The sequence below is a fragment of the Rhincodon typus genome, chromosome 36 (assembly GCF_021869965.1).
Source record: "Rhincodon typus isolate 14 chromosome 36, sRhiTyp1.1, whole genome shotgun sequence".
Taxonomy (NCBI): Eukaryota; Metazoa; Chordata; class Chondrichthyes; order Orectolobiformes; family Rhincodontidae; genus Rhincodon; species Rhincodon typus.
In genome coordinates this window covers 17,977,400-18,002,729 of record NC_063367.1, presented here as the reverse complement: position 1 = coordinate 18,002,729, position 25,330 = coordinate 17,977,400, and the positions used below count along the sequence as shown (strand labels likewise).

Genomic DNA, 25,330 nt, shown 5'->3' with positions numbered 1-25,330 from the left:
AGTTAGAGCAATGCTGGAGTAAAAAGCTAACAGCAATAGAAGGGATGGAAAAGTAAAAGTCTGAATTTCTACAGCACATTTCACAGCTATATGTTGTTCCAAACAGATTTATAGCCATTGAGGTACTTTAAGTATGGTCACTGTTGTAATACAGCAAACATTTTTTAACAAACTGGCACCCGTGGATCAGGACTGAACCGGTTAATCAAATATTCTGCATAATCAAGAGATTCACTTAACCACAGTAAACCCTGACCAATCAAAGCTTCGAGACATCAACATCCCTCAAAAAATCTACGCAAAAACATAAACACGCCTCCTAAAATAAACGTAAAAGCACACAGTTAGTATTAGAAATGTAATGGAGCAAGTATACACATCACTCAATACAGTATAGAGCTGGAGGAACACAGCAGGCCAGGCAGTATCAGAGGAGCAGGAGAGTCAATGTTTCAGGTCTAGACCCTTCATCAGGAAGTTTTTGCTATCTCTGATATACACATCACTGTTATACTTTATTTACAGCATGAATACTTGGACATTGCAGTAGATCTCGGTATTTGAGGTATATAATTTTTGCCGGTTGATAAGGTTCTGGTTAAAACAAAGTTTGCTGTATAAGGAAATTCAGAAGCAATATGTGAACAGTAAGGTTTCACAACAACAAGAATTTTCTAATATGTCTGCCTGGTTCTAGTTGAGGGATGAATTTTTATCACAGCAACCAAGAAATCCTCTGCTCTGAATCAAATAGTACCATAGAGTCTTTTACACATCCCCAAGAGGATAGATGGGACTCCGTTTTGACATTTTACCTGAAACTTGAGAGCCTTCAACACTGCCCTTTGTGCTCCCTCTGCGCAGAGCTGAAGTATCAGCCTGGATTATGTCCTGAAGTCCACGGACTGAGAAACTGAATGAAGATTCACTGTAGTAATTAATCTCAGGTCTTACCCCTGAAATCATGATTACAGTCTTCAAGTCAGTTCTGAAATATCAGTACCCATCCTGAACTAAAACACTCAAAACATATAATTTAATTTCCTCTATGATGGGCAAAACCACTTCCCATGATAGTATCGAGCCATGTTGAGCAAGTTTGACCACTGGAGCTGACTTATTCAGGGTAGTAGCTGAAGCAGGTAACAGGTTACAATTGGATTCATAATCTGGCTTGGAAGCAGAAAATAGCAACTCAAATAAAAGAGATGGAGAGATCAAGATGTTCTATAATCTTAAAACTTACTTAACTATTCTAATACTTCTTCATGCTCAGAGTTGAATTTACCTGCAAGTATTTGTTACCAAAAATTTCACTATGTTAAAAGTGCAAAACAAAAATGGAAGTTGTTTTTGCCATTGATTACTCTCCAGTGAGTCCTACTGGACAGTATATTCTCTTTTCTTCTTTTCCTGGACAGTACTTATGACAGGTCAGGATCAGACTGAGCTGTGGTTTCATTTATGGGTTTATTGAATTCCTGTCAGTCATTGTCTAGGCTTATAAGGATGGGCATGTCATGAGATATCAGAGTATTCATGATCAACACTCCAATGGTAGTTAATGCTTTCGACAGATGTAGAAAACGTATGCTTCAATCAGTGGTAGTATTCTTGCCTCAAATCCACTCAAAACGTAGGCACAAACCAGGCTGATTTTATTTTATTTATTTACTCGTGGATGTGAGCATTTTTGGCTGGCCAGCATTTATTGTCCATCTGTAGCTGCCCTTGAGAAGGTGGTAGAGAGCTGCCTTCTTGAACTGCTGCAGGTCACATTCAGTTCTGTTCATAGGGAGGGAATTCCAGGATTTTGACCCAGTGTCAGTGAAAGGACAGCAATTTATCTGCAAGTAAGGATGTTGAGCAGCTTGGAGGGGAACTTGCAGCTGGTGGTGTTTCTGTGTATCTGCAACCCTTATCCTTCTGATGGAAGTGGTCTTGGGTTTGGAAGGTGTTGCCGGAGGATCTTTGGTGAATTTTTGCAGTGGATCTTGCAGATGGTACACACTGTTGCTACTGAGCGTTGGTGATGGAGAAACAGGAACAGTGGAGCACTAGTAATCATTCCCATTTGCACCAGCTATTTTGTGACTCTGGATGGCAAATTCATTGCCAAATGCCAACATCCTTCAAGAGATTTGCAATGGGTGCTTTGGTACACCTTGTTGCAAAACCATTTCCATGTTAATACCGAAACAAAAAGATCAAATATCAGCACATTGTTTGGAAGCAGCTGTCCAAGGATCTTCAGTGAATTTCTGCAGCGAATCTTGTAGATAGTACACACTGCTGCTAGTGAGCATCGGTGATGGAATGAGTGGATACTTGTGGGTGTTTCATTACAGTACTAAGGTGATGCTGCATTGAAGCTATATCTGATCAGGGAGAAAAATGCAAATAATCCAGGCAAGTATTCCATGATGAACATGAAGTGTTCTTATTGTTCTTGAATTTTTTGCAAGATTTAAACATTGGATTTGTATTAAACAGCAAAATGTTATTAAATAGATCAGCAGAACAAGTATGACATCCAGCTTCACAATGGTTATAAAGGAATTAGATATATTAATACATGACACACTGACTACATTGAAGTGAATCTCCATTGTGAAAATGCTTTGTAATAGCAAGAATAAAATTGTTAATGACTCAATACAAGTATAATGATTAACATTTCCAGAGATTAAAGCTCAACTAAATCCAACTTTGATATATGTAACAGTTGCTATGACCCACTGACTTTACAATTTTGCCTACACAGACTTGTATTCAAGCCTAACTAGTTAATCCACTCTTTCTTCCTCATGAACAACAGTACAAGTTATTTTAGATTTTAAATGGTTGCATAATTCAAGAATGATGACAATAATTAATGACACTTGTTTTTCTTTAAATGAATAAGGTCTTCATCAAACTGGCAGCATGCAAACTTACGTCATGCAACAGATGGAGGATTCTGTTTACTAATCCCTGGTCATATATACGGTCAAACTTGGCAACGTGTTTAGAGACCAATTACAAAGTAGTATTCTAGAAAATTCTTTTCAGCAAGGACACTTTTTATTTCCTAAACATGGCAGGAGTGATTTTGAGCACTACTTTACCACTTTGGTCTTTCAATTTTTGGACCTTACGTTCAGTTATGATTATTTCAGACTCTTTCTGCACCATGTTTCTGCAAGGACAACTAATACCAACTCTGTCCCGCAGCATCTTTACTTAAAGCATCTTTAAACAGATTCTATGTTAAAGATGTTGAACAAGTGCAAATTTCTTTTGGAGTCCCTTTACAAACTTGGTCATTGGTGCATCTTTAGGATTATGCTATTCCTGGCTCTGCCCTTAACTAACCTCAGGAGATGGTCATGTACAGGCCATCATTAGCAAAAGTATGTGCTCAGGGCTAGATGCAAAAAAGGCAGAAATGACAAAGTGCTAGTGGCAGAAAGTACCTTCAATCAGAGAATCACTAGGCGATGGCCTAGTGGTATTATCGCTGGACTGTTAATCCAGAAACCAGATAATGTTCCGGGCACCAGGATTCAAATCCCGCCATGGCAGATGGTGGAATTTGATTTCAATAAATATCTGGAATTAAGAGTCTAATGATGACCATGAATCGATTGCCGATTGTTGGAAAAACCCATCTGGTTCACTAATGTCGTTTAGGGAAGGAAACTGCCATCCTTACCTGGTCTGGCCTACATGTGACTGCAGATCCACAGCAAAGTGGTTGATTCTTAACTGTCCTCTGGGCAATTAGGGATGGGCAATAAATGTTGCCCAGCCAGCGATGCCCTCATCCCGTGAATGAATAAAAATAAAAGAAATGCAGTAGTTCAAATTGTAGGTTCAGCAATACCTCCTTAAGGCAACACGGGACGGAAAATTCAATGCAGCAATGCAAGTGTCACCTACATCTTGTGAACAAAATACATTAAAGAGTGGTCTGCCAACATTTGTTACTGAGCTCAGACAAAGCATGGTTGTTTGGGTACTTGTGAAATAATACCGAAGAAAAGGATCAAAAACATTCAACAAGGAAAATAAAACAAAAAACAAGAAGGAAGAACCATGGAAAAATTCAATTAGCAAAATACAGCATCTGAAGGAGCAAGGTTTTCTTCAGTTAATGAAGGCAAGCAGGCATCTTACTCCTTGGTGGATTCTGTGCATAAAACCAACATAGAAATACCGTACAAACAGAATAAAGCAGGACCCAGGTGGTTCCCAGTGTTAAATGGTAGATTAAAGCCAGTACAACTAATTTCTTTACTTTAATCTTATTACAGTAACAACAGCTGTCAACTGTCACAATTTGCTCACAAGCCCTAAATGACAAGCCCAAAGTACTTGTGAATTTAGGTAAGGTTCATTGCTAAAGACCAAAATGTCATTTCCCAAAATTATCTCTATAAATTTAACAGCATTATTGTGGATTTTTGCATTAATGATAAAAGGAATAAAATGATTTATTAAGATAGTAATGCTTTGCAGTTTCTCTCAGTTAATACTTACATTGAGGTCCTCCTGCAAATTTTCCTCCTTCCTTGGATTGAATTACGCTTCAGGGAGCCGGTATTTAAGTGGTAAAGTCACTAGTAACCCAGAACCTCCAGGCTGATGTTGAATGAGAGGGGATGTCATTGAAAGATATAAAATTCTGACAGGGCTGAATAGACTGGATGGAGGAATGATATTTCCCCTCACTGTGGGGTCCAGAACAGTCCTTAACGGTTTCAGGACATGCAATGGGCCATTATGGTCCAAGGAGTAATTTCTTAACTCATAGGGTAGTGAACCTCTGGGAATCTGTACCACGGAGGACTGTGGAGGCAAATACTGAATACATTTAAGAAAGAAGTAGGTCTAGAACTAAATGTGCCAAGAGGTATGGGGAAAGAGTGAAAGTATTGCATGGAGATAGAGAACATGACCATGTTGAATAGTGGAGCTGACTATATGGGCTGAATAGCCCACTCTCCTATTTTCTATGTTTCAAAATAAGCTCTGAAAAAAATTGTAGTCATTACAGGGTGGTTAGGAGCATTAATTAAGTGAATTATCTGATACATATTCCTGGTTGTAGGAAGAAAACTATTATGTCACATAAACATATTGAAATGACACCATTGCAGAGAAGAGGATATGAGAAGCAAATGTGTCAGGTGGTAGACTGGCAGATGATGGCAAAGGATGACAGAGACAGTAACAGTAAGGTAGATAGTTCATGAACTGACCATCTTATAATTTGACTAGTTCATACAGAAATACTGTAATGGTTAGTTACTGTATTCTCGAACTTATAAGAAAGAAAATGGGAAGATCTAGTAAGGTTACTTAGGAAGTATAAGGAAATCTGCAAAGATACACCTGGGTGTACTATGCTAGCTAAACATAATGTGCCCACAGAAGAATCAGTATTGTTAAAACAACATTCTTATCTGTTGAGCCCAGAGAAACAAATTCAGGTAGAAACATAAATTCAATACATGCTTAGAATCAAGACTTGTGGGGAGGCACAAGATGATGAGTCGAGAAGCCAATGGGGTGCTGTTCCAAGAAATTAAACCAATATCAGAGGAAGGAAGTTATCTACTGTGGAAAATAAAACTTCGGCATTATTACTGGCTCTTCAACAGTTTGAAGTCTATGTCTGACATGGGTACAATGAAACATCAATCTATTAATGCCATAATCGCTAGCACTCAAGAAAAAATTTAAAACTCAAAATGCAAGACTATTCCTATCGAGTCTATGGATACAATCAATCAATGTAAAGATGGGTTGCATTCCTTTTGAAGATAATATGTTCGCAGATGCCTTCTCCCGAATGTAAAATGTTGAAATAAGGATTTCAGAGATTTTATAAGATTCTGCAAGAACTGTAAAAGGAGTTTTAAAATTGTAAATAGTAAGAATGAATGGATGGAAGTCTTGTTTTCTTATTGTTTGAATGCAATATACCTTGCGATGAAATGATTTTTTCAAACTGAGTTTCAGCTTTCCCAAAGGTGAAGACATACAAGGATCACGTACTTTTTATTTCCTTTATATTAGGACTATACTGCTTTAAAACAAGGAGACTGTGCAAATTGGTGGCTGCAGTTTTAAAAATGTTTACCAGAACACTTTGAGTTATACACAATGTTGCTTTCCCGAGAACAGCAAGAGCAAAAAACAGATACCTCAACTAGGGGGGTTGTTACTTGAAAACAACGTTAAACAATAACATCTTGATTGACTCTTGACCAAGTGACCATGGCTTGTGTGGAGCTAGTGCAGCAAGGAAGTACCTAGCCTGAGGGGTTTTTAAAAATATTTCCTCTTTATCATGTGGAAGTATCAGAAAGTCTACTACCAGTAACAGCTAGCTATCTTCCATTCATCTTTCTCTGCTAATCTCCAACTAAAAGAAGAATAAAACACCTTCAAAAGACAGTGAAACAGCAACTTCGCAACCAGTGAATGAAAGAGAGCATTGGTGTGGAAGCAAACCTGCCAACAGCAAAAAACAAAAACAAATTTGAAGAAACAGCTCAACTCCTGTGCTCCAGACTGTTGCTATTGAACGGTTTTCCTAATCTTTTTCTTATTCCACCCTTAATATCCATGTCTTGTCTGTCTTTGTGAAGAGAGGGCTTTAAGAAATTTAAGTTGTAGAGTTAGCAATTCATATTCCTAACTACCATTGGTTAAAGATTTGTTCATTGAATCACAGAATCCCTACATTGCGGAAACAGGGCAGTGGGCCCATTGAGCCTGCACCGCCCCTCTGAAGAGCATCCCACCCAGACTCACCCTTACCCTATCCCTGTAACCCATGACTACTCCACCTAGCTTGCAAATCCCTGGACACTACAGACAATTTAGCATGGCCAATCTACCTTACCTGCACATCTTTGGACTGTAGGAGGAAATCAGAGCACTCTGTAGAAACCCATGCAGACACAGGGAGAACATGCAAACTAAAACAGACAGTCACAGTCACCCAACTGAATCGAACATGGGTCCCTAACGATGTAAGGCAGCAGTGCTAACCACGGAGCCACCTTGCTCGGGTGGTTTAATACAAAGATATTTTCTTGCTAAAACGAGAAACTAGGTGAGGGAGAGATAGTAGGAACTGCAGATGCTGGAGAATCTGAGATATACAAGGTGTAGAGCTGGATGAACACAGCAGGCCAAGCAGCATCAGAGGAGCAGGAAGGCTGACGTTTTGGGCCTAGACCCTTCTTCAGAAAAGAAAAAACAAGGTGAGTCTCTTTTCAGTACGAGTTCATCAATCAGGGAAAATGGGGACTTTGTATAGTGTGACCACATCTTTTCACATCTGTGACAATTCCACAAACAGTGGGGCTTGATCTCTTATGCACTACCCCAGCGAGTTGTGTCAGTAGATGGTTAAGCAGATAATATCTGGTCTGAACACCCTGAAGAAAGGTCACTGGACTTGAGACGTTAGCTATTTTTTCTCCACAGATGCTGGCAAACGTGCTGAGTCTGCTGAAATCAGCAATTTCTGATTTTATTTGCTTCAGATCTCCAGCATCCACGGTTCTTTGTTTTTTTCCTATTTAACTGTAACCTCATTCTTCTTTTAAAAAAAAGTGTTGCATTCATCAACAGGGGTTTTAATCCTGTGGAACAGAACTCCTTTCCAACAGCATTAGTATCAAATATCTTTCAGGGCAGGGAAAAGGTTTCATTACAACACCACCTTAATTTTCAATTTGAGTTTTGTTTTCTTGTGTTTGAAGAATGAGATCTAGGCATCTAAAACAAATTTACGGTCGGAATCTTAAAGCCGTTAATGTGTTGATCTGCAGTAGTCTTGCAATAGATACTGCAGTTTGTATTACTACAGTCAGATGACTGCAGGCTAAGGTTCTATCTCAGATTTGGCTCACAGCTTGGTGAAGTGCTTGGGAGAGTTAAACTGTTAGAGCTACATACGTTTCCATGAGATGTTAAATTGAAGACAGCTGGCAGCTCAGGTGGATGTTTAAGACCTCATAACATTCTGCATTTTAGCAGGGAATTTGCCCTGAAACTTGGGCATTAGTCTTCCCTGAGGTGACTCCAGTAAGTAATAAATTAACAGGTCGTTCATCTCATTGCTATCTTCTTTATCCTTTTATGGTATGTGGGTGGTATTTGAGGCCGATCCGTGCCCCTGCATTCAATGGCTTGCTAGGCTACTTAAGAGGCAGTTATGAATCTACTGCAGTGTTGTGGTTTTGGAGGCGTACGTAGGCAAGATTAATAAAGATGACATATCTCCTTTCCCCGTTGGGCACTGATGAACCAGATGGCTTTTTATGACAATTCATGATAATTTAATTGTCCCCCTTAGGTTTCAATTCCAGATTTTATTAATTGAAAAATCCCACTAGCTGCCATGGAGGGATTTGAACAAGTATACCCAAAGCATTAGTCTGGTCCTCTGGATTAACCAGTCCAGTGACATCAGCATGCCACAAACATACCTCTGATAATTTTTAAAAAAATTATTTCATAGAATGTAGGTTTTGCTGTAAATGCCAGCTCTTGTTGCCCATCCCTAATTGCCCCTTGATCTGAGTGGCTTTCTAGGGCTATTTCAGAGGTCGGTTAAGAGTGAATAACATTGCTATAGGTCTGCAGTCACATGTAGGCCAGACCAGGCAAGACTGGCAGATGGTTAACTAACAGTAAGAACAACAGCGTTATGTTATAGCATACATTATATTATAGTAATAATAATAGGATAGTTCAACAATAGTTATGGCTACCATGACTCAGGCTGGCTTTTAATTCCAGGTTTTATTTATTGAATTTAAATTCCACCAGCTGCTGTGGTGGGATTTGGACCTATGTTCCCAAGTGCATTAGTCTGGGCTGCTGGATGACTAAGCCAGCAACATTACTGATTTGTTGCCATCTCATCAACTTTACAGAGTTTGGGGAAAACAATAATAAATCACTGTACTTCTACATACACAATTCATTCAGCATGGAATGCTTGTTCATTTCCTGAAAAAAATGAAACAAGGTGACCTTTTTTGTTATTTGATCTTGATTCAAATGCAGAGATGCAAGGCCAGTTGTTGACTGATCATTCCATTTCTTTGAGGATTTTCATTGCCTGATAGGTGCTCTGTAATTACAAAGCTGAAGAACAAATATATTACATTAAGAGCTTCTATCTGACTGACGAAAACTTCAAGCCAGTCCATGCCTAACAAACGCTCTTAAAACTCTGCTCACATTTTGACAACTGTGACAAATACCATCGCAGCTGCTGAGACAATCCATAACAGTCTAAAACAACAAATATTCTGAATAAACATGCTAGAAAAGTGCAGGTTACAGAGTGATGTGCTTCAAATAATGAAATCATTGTTCAGGTGGACAGAGGCAAACTGTTTCCAGTAGTTATTCAGCACCGACTTAGAGTCAAAATTATGACTGTCCGGTCCGTATGGCTCTATGCAGCATTTAGCAATTCCTATATGGAACAGACCAACAAGGAAGTTCATGTAGGAGCTTTTAGATCTGCAATACAGTAACTAATTAAGGTAAAATTTAGAAACAAGGATGACAATTTAATAATACTGTGACAATTTCCTCAAACCTCAAAGAGGGTTAGGTTGCCTACCGATGTGCTATGTCCATCGCGGATGCCATTTCCCTAGCCCTGCATTCATCCCTGGTGCACCTGAACAACAAGGACACCTATGTCAGACTCCTGCTCATTGATTACAGCTCCACCTTCAACACCATTATCCCCTCCAGACTGATCTCAAAACTCCAAAACCTTGGTCTTGGCTCCCCCTCTGCAACTGGATCCTTAGCTTTCTGACCTACAGACCACAATCAGTGAAGATAGACAACTGCACCTCCTCCATGATAACACTCAACCCTGGAGCCCCCCCAAGGATGCATCCTCATTCCCCTACTGTACTCCCTGTACACCCGCAACTGTGTTGCCAAATTCTGAATGAACGCCATCTACAAGTTTGCTGACGACACCGCAGTGGTAGGATGGATACCTAACAATGACGAGTCAGAATAAAGAAAGGAGAGAGGGGGCTTGGTGATGTGGTGCAATGAGAAAAACCTCTATCTCAACGTCGGAAAAGCTGAAGAACTGATCATTGACTTCAGAAAGAAAGGAGGAGAACACATACCCATCTACATTAATGGAGCTGAGGTTGAAAGGGTGGAGGTCAAGTTTCTAGGAGTGCCGATAACCGACAACCTGTCCTAGACTTTCCATGTGGATGTGACCATCAAGCAGGCACAACTCCTCTTCTTCCTCAGGCGGCTCAGGAAATCTGGCATATCCACAGGAACCTTCACCAACTTTTAAACATACACCATTGAAAGCACACTGTCCAGGTGCATAATGGCCTGGTATGGCAACTTCTCTGCCCAGGACCGTTAAATAACTACACAAGGTTGTGTGCACAGCCCAGAACATCAGGGAAGCCAACTTCCCATTCATGGACTCCATTTACAGGGCTCGTTGCCATGGAAAGCCTGCCAACATCATCTAAAACCCATCTCACCCCGCTAATGCTCTCCTGCAACTTCTTCCGTCTGGCAGAACATACGTAAGTTTGAACACACGCGCCAGTGGGTTCAGAAGCAGCTTCTTCCTGGCTGTTATTCGACTGATGAATGGAATCTCTAACTTCAAATAATGCTGATCTTGCTAAGGTTGATTTTGCCTACTGCATGCGCTGTGCGATGTAACCTGTATGCCTCTAAGTTTTTTTTTTAAATCGCTCTATGATCTGTATGTCCTTGCTTACTATGATTTACCTGTACTGCTCGTAAACAAAGCTTTTCACTGCACTTCGGTACATGTGACAATAAATAAATCAAATCAAAGATGGAGCGTTTAGAATGATCAGATCTCATGAGAATTGTGCTTTTAGTAATAAATGCTGAATGCTTAAACATGACAACAACACATACTAGAGTACATGTGACAGGAAAAGACACAAGGAAACTCTCACCATTACTTGCATACCTGAAGTTAAATGCACAACTGCTCATTACTGTCCTTTTTGAAGCAAGTAAACATTGAGAGTCCCAGGTGTGCTATTTTTTTAGTGTAGATATTAAAGAAAGTACCCTGCATTTAGGTTGACCGAATTTCAGATTAACTGGAAGATTTATAAAGGCATTGCCATATACGTCATATTCCCTGAGTTGCTGTGAAATGTAATCACATTATTTTTAATTGAATTGGAAGGTTTTATGTACAGCAATATCATGTCAAATATTCAAGTGCACAGACAAAATACACATTGATAAGATCAAATTCAAACTACTTCTATGGGAGAACATCTTGCTCCCTCTTTTCCTCCGACATTGATACGATTAAGCTTTCTACAGGTCAAAGCTTATAATGAAACAAAGATTTTGTATTTATAGAATGGACCTAACAAGAGTCAAATCTAAATAAAATGCTGTGATCTTTAACATTGCCAAGTATTAAGGGGTTGCTCCACAGCTGCCACCATCACTTAAGGGGTTTGTTTCCACATCCCCAGTGTGTCCCCAGCTGGCTTTAAACTGGTGAATACTAGTTCTGCCCAGAGGGACCTGCTATTACTGATCATTGTGTTTTCTGTCTCCCACCAAATGTACTAAAGATCACTTGGGAAACAATGAGTAAACTCTGTTCAGGTGCTGTTATGGTTTCAATGCCTTAGAAGGTGAATAGGTTTGTATTTGCCAATGTCCACATATAGACCTTCATCAATTACAGTTGCACCAATACTTTGGATAAAGGGGTACAGCTCAGAGGTCTGTTGAACAGGCGTGACACCATCACATCCTGGTTGCAGGCTGGAATCAAACAAAACCGATATTTGGATTCTGTCATGAAGCTAGACCCAATAACAGCAAGACTTGGAAGCCACACTTCATTGAGTGCCTCGTGAACGCAGGGGTCCCAGAGGGCAACAGCTATAACCCCATAATTTTTAATTCCCAAAGATATTGTGGTATTAGGAATATTAAGAAATTAATTGCACAGTCAAATTCAGCAATGTTTACAAATTAGAATCATAGAGTCATAGAGTTGTACAGCATGGAAACTGACCCTTCGGTCCAACTTGTTCACGCCGACCAGACATCCTAAATTGATCTAGTCCCATTTGCCAGCATTTGGCCAATATCCCTCTAAACCCTCCTACTCATATTCTCATGTTGCTTTTAAATGTTGTAACTGTACCAGCCTCCACCACTTTCTCTGGCAACTTATTCCATATATGCACCACACTCTGCGTGAAAACGTTGCCCCTTTGTTCCCTTTTGAATCTTTCCCCTCTCACCTTAAACCTATGCCCTCTAGTTTTGGACTTCCATACCCTGGGAAAAAGACCTTGACTATTCAACCAGAGACACAACCAACTCTCACTTATCTCACTACACACAGACAACAAGGGACACTAATTCGACTGGGACAACACATCGATAAGCGCACAAGCCAAACAGAGACACATCAGGGAATTCCTAAAGGCCTGGTATTCCAACCGGAACTCCATTATCAAGAATTAGACCCTGTGTACAAACCACTGAGAAACAAAACTGCAAGTAATACCAACCATCCCAGCAAACCGAGGCACATAAATAACAAACGGGACAAAACACCAATGCTTCACCAGAGGCGCACTGATGATGTTACCTGGCAGGGTGATGAAATGTTTGCAACCAAACCCACTGGCTCAGTCAGCATGTCTACAACCTCATTTTCACATTATTTTTCAGACTCCCTAGAAGGTCTCTACCGATCTCAGTTTGCAACTAATTAGGTAAATAACAAACTAAATTGAGCTTGAAGTTGATTGACATTAGGTGGGAAAAGACACTGAAGCTCTCCTTGAATAACAACAGAATTGATATTAATGACTTTGAGAAGCATGCTATTAGTTGTTCAATTTGTCCACCAAGTTGCATTATACTTTGAGTTGAAACACTGTAATGAGGAGGCAGGGTAATGACTAAGAAGAAAAGAAGAGGAAGCAAATCCTGCACTCAAGATCCCAATATCTCATGGAGAATCCTACATCATATCCTCAAAGATCTGTGGGTAAAGAATCAGCCTTTGAGTCATATGAAATCCCTATGTAAGAAATACGTGAAGCGGAGTAGAAATAATTCCTAAATGGAAGGATAGACAATGACAACAGGAGTAGCTTGACTTTTGCAGATGAATACTCCTTATTGATTTTATTTGATTTACTGTAGTCACAAATACCCAAATACAGTGAAAAGCTTTGCGTTGAGAGCAGTACAAGCAGATCACAGCAAACAGGGACACAAAGATCATAGGGTGCTTAGACAGCGGGAAGCATCCAGGTTACACTGCACAAGAGGTGCACAAAGCAAGATCAACATCAGCAAGATCATCATTATTTGAAGTTAGAGGGTCCATTCGTCAGTCTAATAAAAGCAGGGATGAAGCTGTTCATGAACCTGTTGGTCCGTGTATTCAAGCTTCTGTATCTTCTACCTGTTGGAAGAGGTTGTAGAAGAGCATTACCAGGGTGGTAAGGGTCTTTGTGATGTTGGCAGCTTTTCTGCAGCAACAAGCCCTGTAAATGGAATCCATGTATAGGAGGTTGGCTTCTGTGATGGTCTGGGCTGCGCTCACAATCTTCTGTAGTTTCTTATGGTCCTAGGTGGAGCAGTCCATCGCACCCAGACAGTAGGCTTTCTAAGGTGCATCTGTAGAAGTTGGTGGGAGTCCTTATGGATATGCCGAATTTCCAAAGTCACCTGAGGAAGAGGAGGCATTGTTGTGCCTTCTTGGGCACATCTACGTGGGAGAATCCAGGACAGGTTGTCGGTTATCGTCCCTCCTAGGAACATTCCTTCTTCAAACAAGGGAGTCATTGAATGCTGTTTCAGAGATAGTAGGAACTGCAGATGCTGGAGAATTTGAGATAACAAGGTGTAGAGCTGGATGAACACAGCAGGCCAAGCAGCATCAAAGGAGCCGGAAGGCTGACGTTTCGGGCCTGGACCCTTCTGGTTTAGGGGGCTTACTGTTCGATGACAGCTTCCATGTTTTGCCTACATAAGTCATTTCTCTCAAAGAATGTTAATTGAGAGATTAAATTTGAGAATGGACGTTATTACTACATGTTATTTATTATTGTTCCCCACGTTTTCTTCTGGCTTGAAGCGGTTGAACAGAATATTGATCCTGTCTCTGCTATAATTGCTAATTCCTTCAACAGGAGAGAGTGGTTCATGTGTGGAATGAACTGCCAGAGGAAGTGGAGGATGCAGGTACAGATACAACTTTTAAAAGACATTTGGATTAATATATGAATAGGAAAGGTTTGGAGGGATTTGGGCCAAAAGCAGGCAAGTGGAACTAGTTTGATTTGGGAACATGGTCAGCATGGATGAGTTGGACCAAAGTTGTATGACTCTATGACAGCATCTTGACCAGTTAGCTGGACAAAGGCAGCAGATACATGAGAACTTGGAGTTCCCCTCTAAGCAATTCACCATCCAAATTTGGAAATATGTTATCATACTTACGCTGTCACTGGGTAAAAATGCAGGAACTCTCTTACCAACAGCACTATGCGTATACCTACACCTTATGGACTGCAGCTCACCAGCACCTTCTCAAGGGCATTTAGGGATGGGCAATAAATGCTGGCCTAGCCAGCAAGACTGACATCCTAGAAGTTAATAAAATCCTGTAATTTCAGTAGATTCACTCCTTCCTGAGGATACAAGGGGAACATAAAAGAAATTGACTGTTGGGTTCTGCTGCTGAACCTTATCTGTGGTAGCGATTCAAATGTGAGTAATTTCAGCTAACAAAAGCATACAATTTTGACTTTTGGACAAAGTACTGCATTATGGCCACTGTTCAAGCTGACATCAAATATCCATGGCGTTAGATTAAAAAAAAAACGCTCATTTGGCCACCTGGGCCAATATTTGCCCATTAACTCTTCCTTTTTGACAATTCATCTTGCTTGCAATATTTTGATGCAAAATGTTTGTTTTATGACATAGTATCAGACACTACATCCCTGAAGTCATTAATGGCAGGGATAATTCTGACACATTTTGAAAACGAACAAAATTATTGCATTTGTATAGGTCTATCACAACATCAGGATGTCCCGAAGCATTTTACAGCCAATGCACTATTTCTATTTCAAAATGAAGCCATAATTGTAATGAATGTAGCCAAATTATTTATATATTCAGGGAACAATAATGAAAACAGGGATAAACAGATAACCTAAGTACTTATCAACATTGAATATATCCTATGACGTTCATGATACAAATTCCTCACAAACCATTGCAAGGTAGTTTGATAAAGTAAAGGACCAATATCATGCTACAAGACACAGAAAATCTGCCATTGAGGTTGAATGTCAAAAACAGCAGGATTCTTTGGCAGAGTGTGTGAAAGTTATCTAGTGCATTATGTATGTCACCTCGTTGCCAACTGTAGATATGGGAGAGGAGTTGGCGACTGGTGTTTTTCTGTGGTTTCTGAAGACAACACATCAACAACTGAAAAAGTCATTAGCCTACTCTCTCGGTGAAGGGAACATTCTGGTGCAGAGTTCTAAATTAGTGCTAATGCTAGCACAAAATTACACTAAAAACTTGTTCATTACCGAGCCCATTTTATCAAAGCATGTTACATAATTAAGGACCTGTAATCATTTTTACTTTTCGTTACAAAGTTTCTTATGTATTAAATAATGTAATTGAATGTTATACAATTAACTGAAATGTTACATAGTTGTCAAAAATCCATTGCCATGTCTTGCTTTTTTGCTGACTTTGGATTGCCATCTATGTGATAGAAATGAACACAATATATTGTAAACCTTTTTGTAATAAGGACTTATCCTTTTAATACACAGGCTCAGGATTAATCTTCTGAGCTGCTCCATGCTTCTGGGATTTCAGGCATGAGATGTGGATAATAAATCGTGTAAACTTCTTGTCCTGTTTGTATGGCTTAACCTCATAAGAGGCTGCAGACTGAATCCCAAGGTGACAGAAATGAACCCTATTTTCTGCAAAGGTTTAACAAACGTGACTAATAATTTCATCCATCTATGAAAGAAACAACTATCTGTTGACGGGCCTTCACTTAGCAACTGCTGCACCACATCTCACCCCAAAAAGAAGATTTCCAGATTCTTAGAATGTGCCAAGATCTTAGCGCAGGGTCACATTGCTGTCAACACTAGATCACAAGTTGGAAGAAACAAATCTACATCAAGGTCTCGAATATTTTATTGTCAAATATGGTAGAAGGAGCACTCAGAATAATCTGCATATAGTCTAACAATTTGCATATGGTCTACACAAAAAGCAACTCCACCAGGATCCTTTAAAAAGAATTTCTGCTGTGATGAATTCACAATACTTCCAATTGCTTTGTTGAGTATGTTTATATTTTTGAATACTTTAGATTTAAGTGAATCATGCTGAAAAACATCAAGGGTACTGGGATAAAGGAATTAGGGAGGAGGAGAGTGTCACGGATTTGAATTGACGTGTGGGTTTGGAGTAAAATCCTTTATCTTCCATTAAAAGTACTTGTTGAATAAGAAAAATTGTAAATTTTGTAATCAATTTATTTTGCCCAACAAGAGCATCTTAGTAACTCTGAGGGATAGGAATTAGATTTTCTAGGCATAAAATGGGCACAATGCTAACTAATTTAGTGGGATTACTTGCATCCAATCTGCAATTAAATGCTAAATTCTTCAGAGCCCCTTTTACAAATTATTTCAGGCAACTGCCTAAAATAGATGTTAGGCCTGATTTTGATTCTTGAAGCATGATGAACTTTATAATTTTAACCAAATTCTGCTTTCTAAACAATTTATGAAAATCAAAGAACTCAGAAGGTGAAATGAGATGCCAAAATGTTCTCTGAGATTAAGCCACAAGATTGAAGACAGCTGTCCGACAGGGTCTTCTGACACTGTGGGAACATTGGAAAGCTGCTTTGGCATCAAAAACAGACAGGGAAGGATGGAAATTTACAAAAAAATCTGGTTTGCCAGCAGCCAGAAGATCTGTTTAAGATGAGAAAATTTTAGAGGGGCGAGAGTCTCCTATAACTCAGGAAAGATAACTGCAGATGTACTCAAGGGCATGGTCAATCGTGTGTTTTGGGTGTCATCAGGCATCTCTTTAAAGCAGCATTATTGTTACTGAATCACTAGTACAAACAAGAAAGCATTGTTGATGACACCAATACTCAAAGTGAGTAAAAACCTAAACTACAGAAATTGTTTGTTACGAGCATGGCAGTACAAGTCTCTCCATATTCATCACTGCCCTACCCATTACTTCTGAGTTTTAAAAACCTGCATGAGGAACCAGGAGAACAAACGTGTCCCAACTCCACACTCATTACAATCACCTCCACTGTAGCCTGTTCCAATTCCCCTCAACTCCATAGCTGTTAGTAGAGGTGGGATAGATGTCCCAAAGTTCATTACCCATGCTGAATGAGCTGCCTGTAAATGGGCCAAGATAAAATGATATTCAGATATACTCTAGCTACATATACAGAAGTATACTTGGTAAAGGAAAGCAGATGAAAGTATTATTTATAATGTCACTTTACCAAAGTGAAGCTTGGAATTTGATGAAGCAGTGAAGAAGCTTCTACAGTTTATGCGTTTTCTCAAAGTTTATTTATTTGAATATTAAAGTACCAGTGCTCCTTCTAATAATGCACAGTTACACTATTGGTAGCACAGTAGCTTTCCTTATTGTATAAATTACAGGTAGTGTTCTGAAAGATCTCCAAGAGATGCTTGTAAAATTTGGGATGTAATAACAAATAATAGAAAATATCTCCAGAATTTGTAGTGTTTCCCAAAACACAGGATTGAGATATAGGACTACATCACCTCACTACTTGTGGCCCAATAACTCTTCAGGAGTTCAGTTAAATATAGTTTCTATATTAGGTTGGTGCAAAACAAAGAGTAAAGCTGTGGGTGCAAATCCCAGGTGGAAACAGATGGGTTGCAGATGCAAGACACTGTTTCAGACAGTGTGAACATGCTTGCAGCTTCAATGAAGGAATATTCGTCTTTACTCAAATGAAGCAAAATTAGCAGTATTGGAGTAACAGGAACACTGAACCACTTTAAGAACTTTACCCTGGCAACACAGTAAAGAGAAATTGCTCTAGTTACATTACTTGGAACGCTGCTATATGCGTGTGTGGTGGGTCCCTAGAAGTCAAAACAAGTTGAAGTCTCACTACACTATAGTAATCACCTTCAGCGGAATTATACTATCAAGGTACCTGTAAGCAACACTCATGGACCTGAGGACTCAGATGAAACACTTCTTCCCAGCCTTTCATTGAATCGGCCATAGCAATTAACAACTATAAGACTTCAAACACCTTGTAAGCAGATACCAATCATAGATCTGGAGGACAGTATCACAATGCGTCTTGACTGAAGAACGTTTGTTTTTATATTGCCTGTTTGTGATTGTGTTTGGTTTCAGTTAAATTTCAGAATTCCTCTAGGTGTATTTTTTAAGAAATCCTGGATTAGTCCTATACTATTACTATACTCCTATACTTCGGAAGTGGAAGATGTGACTAGCATGCATATTCACCTGATGTCTGAATCATCATGATGTGAATATGTGATCCTTCCGTTCTCTCTTCAACGTCTGTGTTGTCCAGTGAAACAGCGGACTAAAGTACTCCTGAGTTTTTCTAAGTTATATATAGGCTTAATAAAATATTTATACGCTTTCTAATTACATACAACTCGAACTACTAAAGAGGTACCAACGTACGATACCCTGCACTCAGAAGTTCCTCGTGCAGAGGGTGTCATTATCTTTTGAATATCTTGCTCTATTCTCAATAAACAGTTCAACTTTAAGAGGTAGAGAAAGATTAGATGGCATGCATCATGTGCAATTTAATCTTGTGGTTTAATGAAAAAAATACCCATCATTGATTCATTCACTCGAGTCTTCAGTCTGTGAGTTAGGTGGCGCGATATTTAGCCCTACAACTTCATCATGGTGCTCTTTTTCTTTTCGTCATAACTTCAGCATAGTAAAATGCTCCAAAGAACTTCAGTGGGAATGTTGGAACTTGGGAAACCAGACCTTTCGGCTAACACCCAGCCACTCAAGTACATTATTACAAGTAACCAAAAGCTTGATCAAACAAGTATGTTTTAAAGTGTCTTAGAGAAAGTCAAAGAGGTATAGGGAGGGAGTTCTAGATCTGAGGTCCTAGGCAGTTGAAGGCATTGCTACTAATGCTGAAATGACAAAAATCAAGGATGTGCAAGATGTCAGAATTGGAACTGCACAGAGGCTTCAAAGGGTTGTAGTGCTGAAAGTTGTTACAGAGAAGAAGGGTAAGGCTACAGAAAATTAAACATTTAACAAGCTGTGTTTTTATACCAGTTTTGTGCAGTTCTAGATAAATGGCTGTTGTAAATTCACAGCGAAGTCAAAATAAAGTTGCTGAATATGTTAAGGTTGTGGCTGGCAATACCTGGGAATTAAAATAAGATATTCCTAGCAGTTGGTTTTCATGAATCCTGCAACTTTATCAGCTGTGTGAAACCTGTGCAGAAGAAACCAGCTGCACTAACACGGCATGAAGCCAATATAAAAGCTGCTACTGAAGCAATATTTCAGGAATTAAGAAGCACACCACTTAGGTTGATTAATACAGTCGCTTTAAAACATTTAGTGAAGGGGGGGGGGGAAGCAAACTCCAGAAGTACTTCCCCATCTATTAGGATTAAGAGCCATGGGGGAGGTTTCCAGCAGCTGCAACTACAGCTTGTGGAGTCCAGGGCAGGTTTAGAGAAGTGCACTAAACATTATTTACAATTCCCTGTTGTTAACATTGGAACAAAAATAAAGGGTACTTCAAGACAACAAGGTGCAGGGCTGGATGAACACAGCAGGCCAAGCAGCATCATAGGAGCAGAGAGGCTGACGTTTCGGGCCTAGACCCTTCATCAGAAAAGGGTACTTCATCCTATTTTATTCGAGTCAACACTTTGACAAAAGAAATTAAAAGATGAAGAAACCACAGCACTGGTACTTTCTCAAACTGCTACTGCATGCTGGGCAAGGAAGAAGAAAATTCTGTAGAACTAACCTTCATTTTAGGACTAGCATAAGGGAATTTTCTGTTATCTTCTGTTATGCCAATGCCAACAACCTGAAGCACGAATAAAAGCAAAATAATGTTGATGCTGGAATTATGAAATAAACAGAGAATGCTGGAGAAACTTACCAGGTCGAGTAGCATCTGTGGAGAGAGAAAAAGAGTTAACATTTCGAGTCTACGATGACTTTTCTTCAGAACCTAAAGCATGAACCTGTTTACTAGTGTACTGACTGCTCCTAATGGTGTGCCCTTCTGCCTCCGGTTGGCATCAGTTAGCTTTGTTTCTTTGCTCATCCTGTTGGCTAGCTAGCTATAGTGTGGTGCAGAATTATGCCAATGATGCAAAATTCAATGCCTGTACCAGATTGGTGGCCCATGGAGGCTTGCTGTCTTGTCCTATCCCATCATGCTTGGTGCAATGATATATCTCAAGCTACGCAACCATTTGTTTCTTATGAATGAAGAGGGATGTCCACAGACCGTTATGGACTATAGCTAATGACGTAAGCGACACAAAAGAATGAAAGTCCAATGTACTAGCTCAATGCTGATGAAAATCACAAACAGAAAACCTAAGAACGTACTAATGAAATAGAAACCTACAAGTACCTAATATAGTTCTTTCATTTGTGCAAGTCAGTGTAAAGAAAATCATAATTAATTCACCTGAGAAAGGGAACTGAATTGAAAGGGAAATCTCCTCTTTAAGGAACATACCAGCACCATGCAAAGCCACAAGTAAGAAAGTAGCAAATTCAAATGATCAAACTGTTAAGGATGACCCGTCATTCTGCGAGCTGCAACAAGCAAGAACAGCTTGATCTCACATTGAAGAATCCCGGAAACATGGAGTACTGCCAGCATGCATTTCTGATTGCTAGCTGAGTGTACTGCAGCTTAAAAATATTTTTTTCCTTTTCTCTTTGTTAATAAACTAAGCTGAAATCTATTTTTCCATCAGTTAATTTGAGACATCTACTTTATATTCTTTATTTGTACTGACATACTCTGCCACTTTTACAGAACTCCAGATGGGAAAAAGGAGAATTTTGGCTGTTGAGTGTTTGATTTATGAAACTGAAAATAAACATCAATACTACAAGTGGATCAAGCTCATGAGGAGGGTCCAATTTTTTATACCAGGTAAGCCACATAGCCCTGTAGACTAGAGCTTGCTGTAGGGTCAAACATTCCTTTCTTCAGACAGTTGAAAGCTGCATTGGTATGCTGGAAGCAATGTTGAATTTCAGTGTTGATGTCTGCTCTCACTTGGGGAAGGTTCCCAAGTTGAGAATTCCCATACTTTAATTATTACACAGCCCGAACACAATTAGTTTACTGTTACAATCATAGGCAAGAGATTTCCAGCCCCTTTGCATTAATTTTACTGATGACCTATAATTGAGGTTTTATTTTAAAATGTGGGGCACCTTCATTCAAGTATAAATTATACAAATTCCTGGTGTCAACAGTCCAGTCCTGTCTCTCCAGCACAGGAAGAGAGCGCATATCTTCTATCAGTTGTGGAAGATCTCAAGTGTACTGACAGACACCCGATGTCTCCCTTCCCAGGGAGACCCATGAATGAACATTATTGTGGAAGAAAGGCAGGCAGCTGATTCAAACAATCAATCACCAGGATTGCTAGAGATAACAAGGTGTAGAGCTGGATGAACACAGCAGGCCAAGCAGCATCATAGGAGCAGGAAGGCTGATGTTTCGGATTGCTAGCTGCCTAGGACCCCGGTCCTCGCCCATAGTCCATGATCACCCTGGCCATGCCCAAGGGCAGTCTAATGAGATTCTCCAATTCGCCCACTTCCCTCCACACATTTTTGGGTGTGACTGAAGTACAGCCAAACTTTTAGGGGCAGTGACTACAAATAGTGGAAGAATAGCCTAAACTTCTCACACTCCAAGGAAACACAGATGCATGCATCCAGGCCACAGAAATGATAAACAGTCTACAAGTCTGCAAAGCTATTTAAAAATATATTGTGAAAGACAATTCTGTGCTACACTCTACACGCCAAATCCCCAAATAGCTACAGATTTGTAAAGGGCTTTAAAACAAAAGACCAAATCTGTTTTGATGGGGTATTATAATATTCCTGGAATCAGTGACATAATGGTTTATTCTCCATTGTGATCGGAAGTGCAGCTGAAAAATCGATTGACTCAACATGCTATTAATTTCTTTTACCTCAGCAGAAGCACTTTCAAACTTTAAAATTCTAACAATATATGCAATAAACAATCTAAACCAGTGTTTATTATCTCTGCACGACAGATTACTGTCATGTATGATGAAGCACTGGTTGACTTCAAAATTCTCAATCTCACATCTTTAGTCAGACATGAGTTGCTGAGCTAATGAAGCTCACACGACTAAGCAAGAAGCCTTTGTATCAATCATCCTCCATTTGTACTATTGCCGTCAAAATTAAAATACAAATTGTTACTCTGACAGCAGCAAATGTAAATCAGTTATTTGCATACACATGGAATTTCACAAGCATTTATTGATGGCAGGGAATGGAAACTCTGAGTTATCCTTCCAAGTGTAATTACTTGTTTCTTTGGAAGAACCAGTTTGATGGACCAAACAATCTCTCTCATTTGTATGAATCATTGCTTCCCTGATTTACTCATATGCTGCTCAGAGAGAAAACGTGTTCCTCAGGTTGACAGCAATGTGTTCTTTGCTTCAATTGCTATGAATCCAAACCAATGCCCAGGCAGGATCAAGCCATCACAATTCCTACCTGCCCTAGATAGTAACACTGTGGACCTCAAGTTGTGAGGTTCAGATATGACTATAGTAGAAGAGTAAGAGGACTCATCATGAGGACTTTGCATGTTTGAATAGTGGAGGGAAGCCTTTCTTTAGAAGATAGAAAATTTCAAGTGATCTGATTGAGGTCAGTAAGATCACAGAAAATGATAGGATAGAGAAGACATTGCCACATGTAGGAGACGCGAAAACCAGGAGTCATAAATAAAAGACAGTATATCAGGTAAGGAATTCAAGAAGAAAACTTCTTTAACCAGAGAGTGGTGCAGGCTATTACAGGCAAAAAGCCTATGTGTATTTAAGGGGAAGCTAATATAAAAGAATCAAGGAGAAGGGAATACAATGTCATCTTGACAGGGTTAGACAATGCGGCTGTGTTGCGAATCATATGGTACATCACCACTGAGATGTACAACATGGAAACAGACCCTTCGGTCCATCTCGTCCATACCAACCAGATATCCTAAATAAATTTATTTTTCTTTATTCATTCACAGGATAGGGGCATCACTGGCTATGCCAACATTTATTGCCCATCCCTATTTGCCCAGAGAGCAGTTATGAGTCTCTCATAATTCTCTTAACTCCAAATATTTATTTAATTACCATCTGCCATGGTGGGATTTGAACCCAGGTTCCCAGAACATTACCTGGGTCTCTGGATTAACAGTCCAATGAAAATACCACTGGTACATTGCCTCCCCTTGAACAAAATCTCAATCCATTTGCCAGCATTTGGCCCATATCCCTCTAAACCTTTCATATATACCCTTTCACATGCCTTTTAAATGTTGTAATTGTACCAGCCTCCACTACTTCCTCTGGCAGCTCATTCCATACATGCACCACCCTCTACGTGAAAAAGTTACCCCTTAGGTCCCTTTTAAATCTTTCCCCTCTCACCTTAAACCTATGCCCTCTAGTTTTGGACTCCCTCAACCCTGGGAAAAGACCTTGTCTATTTACCCTATCTATGCTCCTCACGATTTTACAAATCTCTATAAGGTCACCCCTCGGCCTCTGACACTCCAGGGACAATAGCCCCAGCCTATTCAGCCTCTCCCTATAGCTCAAACCCTCCAACCCTGGCAACATCCTTGTAAATTTTTTCTGAACCTTTTCAAGTTTCAAAACATCCTTCCTATAGGAGGGAGACCAGAATTACCCACAGTATTCCAAATATGGCCTAACCAATGTCCTGTACAGCTGCAACATGACCTCCCAACTCCTACACTCAATGTACTGACCAACAAAGACAAGTATACCAAACGCCTTCTTCACTATGTTATCTACCTGAGACTTCAAGATCTCTTTGTTCAGCAACACTCTCCGGGACCTTACCAGTAAGTGTACAATTCCTGCTTTAATTTGCCTTTCCAAAATGCAACACCTCACATTTATCTCAATTAAACTCCATCTGTCACTCCTCAGCCCATTGGCCCATCTGATCAAGATCTTGTTGTACTCTGAGGTAACCTTCTTCGCTGTCAACTACACTTCTAATTTTGGTGTCGTCTGCAAACTTACTAACAATACCTTCTATGTTCACATTCAAATCACTTACATAAATGAAAAAAAGCAGTGGACCCAGCATCGATCCTTGTGGCACACCACTGGTCACAGGCCTCCAGCCTGAAAAGCAACCGTCCACCACCACCCTCTGTCTTCTACCTTCGAGCCAGTTCTTATCCAAATGGCTAGTTCTCCTTGTATTCCATGTGATCTAACCTTGCTAACCAGTCTACCATGAGGAACCTTGTTGAACTTTGATCACGTCCACCAATCTGCCCTCATTAATCCATCTGCATGGTTTAGCTGCCTGTTCTGATGAAAGATTGTTGATCCGGAAAAATTAACTTTGTTTCTCTCTCAACAGGCGCTGTCAGAATTTCTGAATATTTCCAACATTGTTTTGTCTTTCTGCGCTGTATATCCTATATAAAATGATCCTCACCCTTCCAACTTGAGCATTTAGCTTCACTATTTGAATGCTCAGCACTACCACTGTAAGCGACAATTTTAAATAAAGATAGAGACTTTATCTATTGTGCACTGAGAAGGACTATTGACCCCACACTATGATGTAAGGTGACTTGGCAGGATTATTTTTAAATGTCATTTTGAAAATGAGTTTTTAAACCCTGGAAATAGAATTAGTTGCAAACAGTAATCTCTCTATTACAGATCAAAGACCACCTAAAGTTGAACTACAATGTTCTACTGTAACATCATCACATACTAGGTTAGTAATGAATATATTAGCATTAATAATTTGCAAACAAATTTTTTAAATTTCTTCTTTTTATGAAGCCTGTCTCCAAAATTGATTAAGCCAGGCTGCA

General features: G+C 39.6%; 1 protein-coding gene across 1 annotated transcript in view; it reads left to right on the top strand.

The window, feature by feature from the left end:
• The window catches only part of LOC125487079 (S phase cyclin A-associated protein in the endoplasmic reticulum-like), a 31,150-nt gene extending 25,913 nt beyond the window's left edge, over positions 1–5,237 (top strand). The window contains exons 9-10 of the mRNA XM_048617050.1: positions 1,277–1,373; positions 5,093–5,237. Of these exons, the coding sequence (XP_048473007.1) occupies positions 1,277–1,373; positions 5,093–5,237 (242 nt within the window). The remainder of the gene's footprint in view (positions 1–1,276; positions 1,374–5,092) is intronic.
• The last annotated feature ends 20,093 nt before the right edge of the window (positions 5,238–25,330 follow it).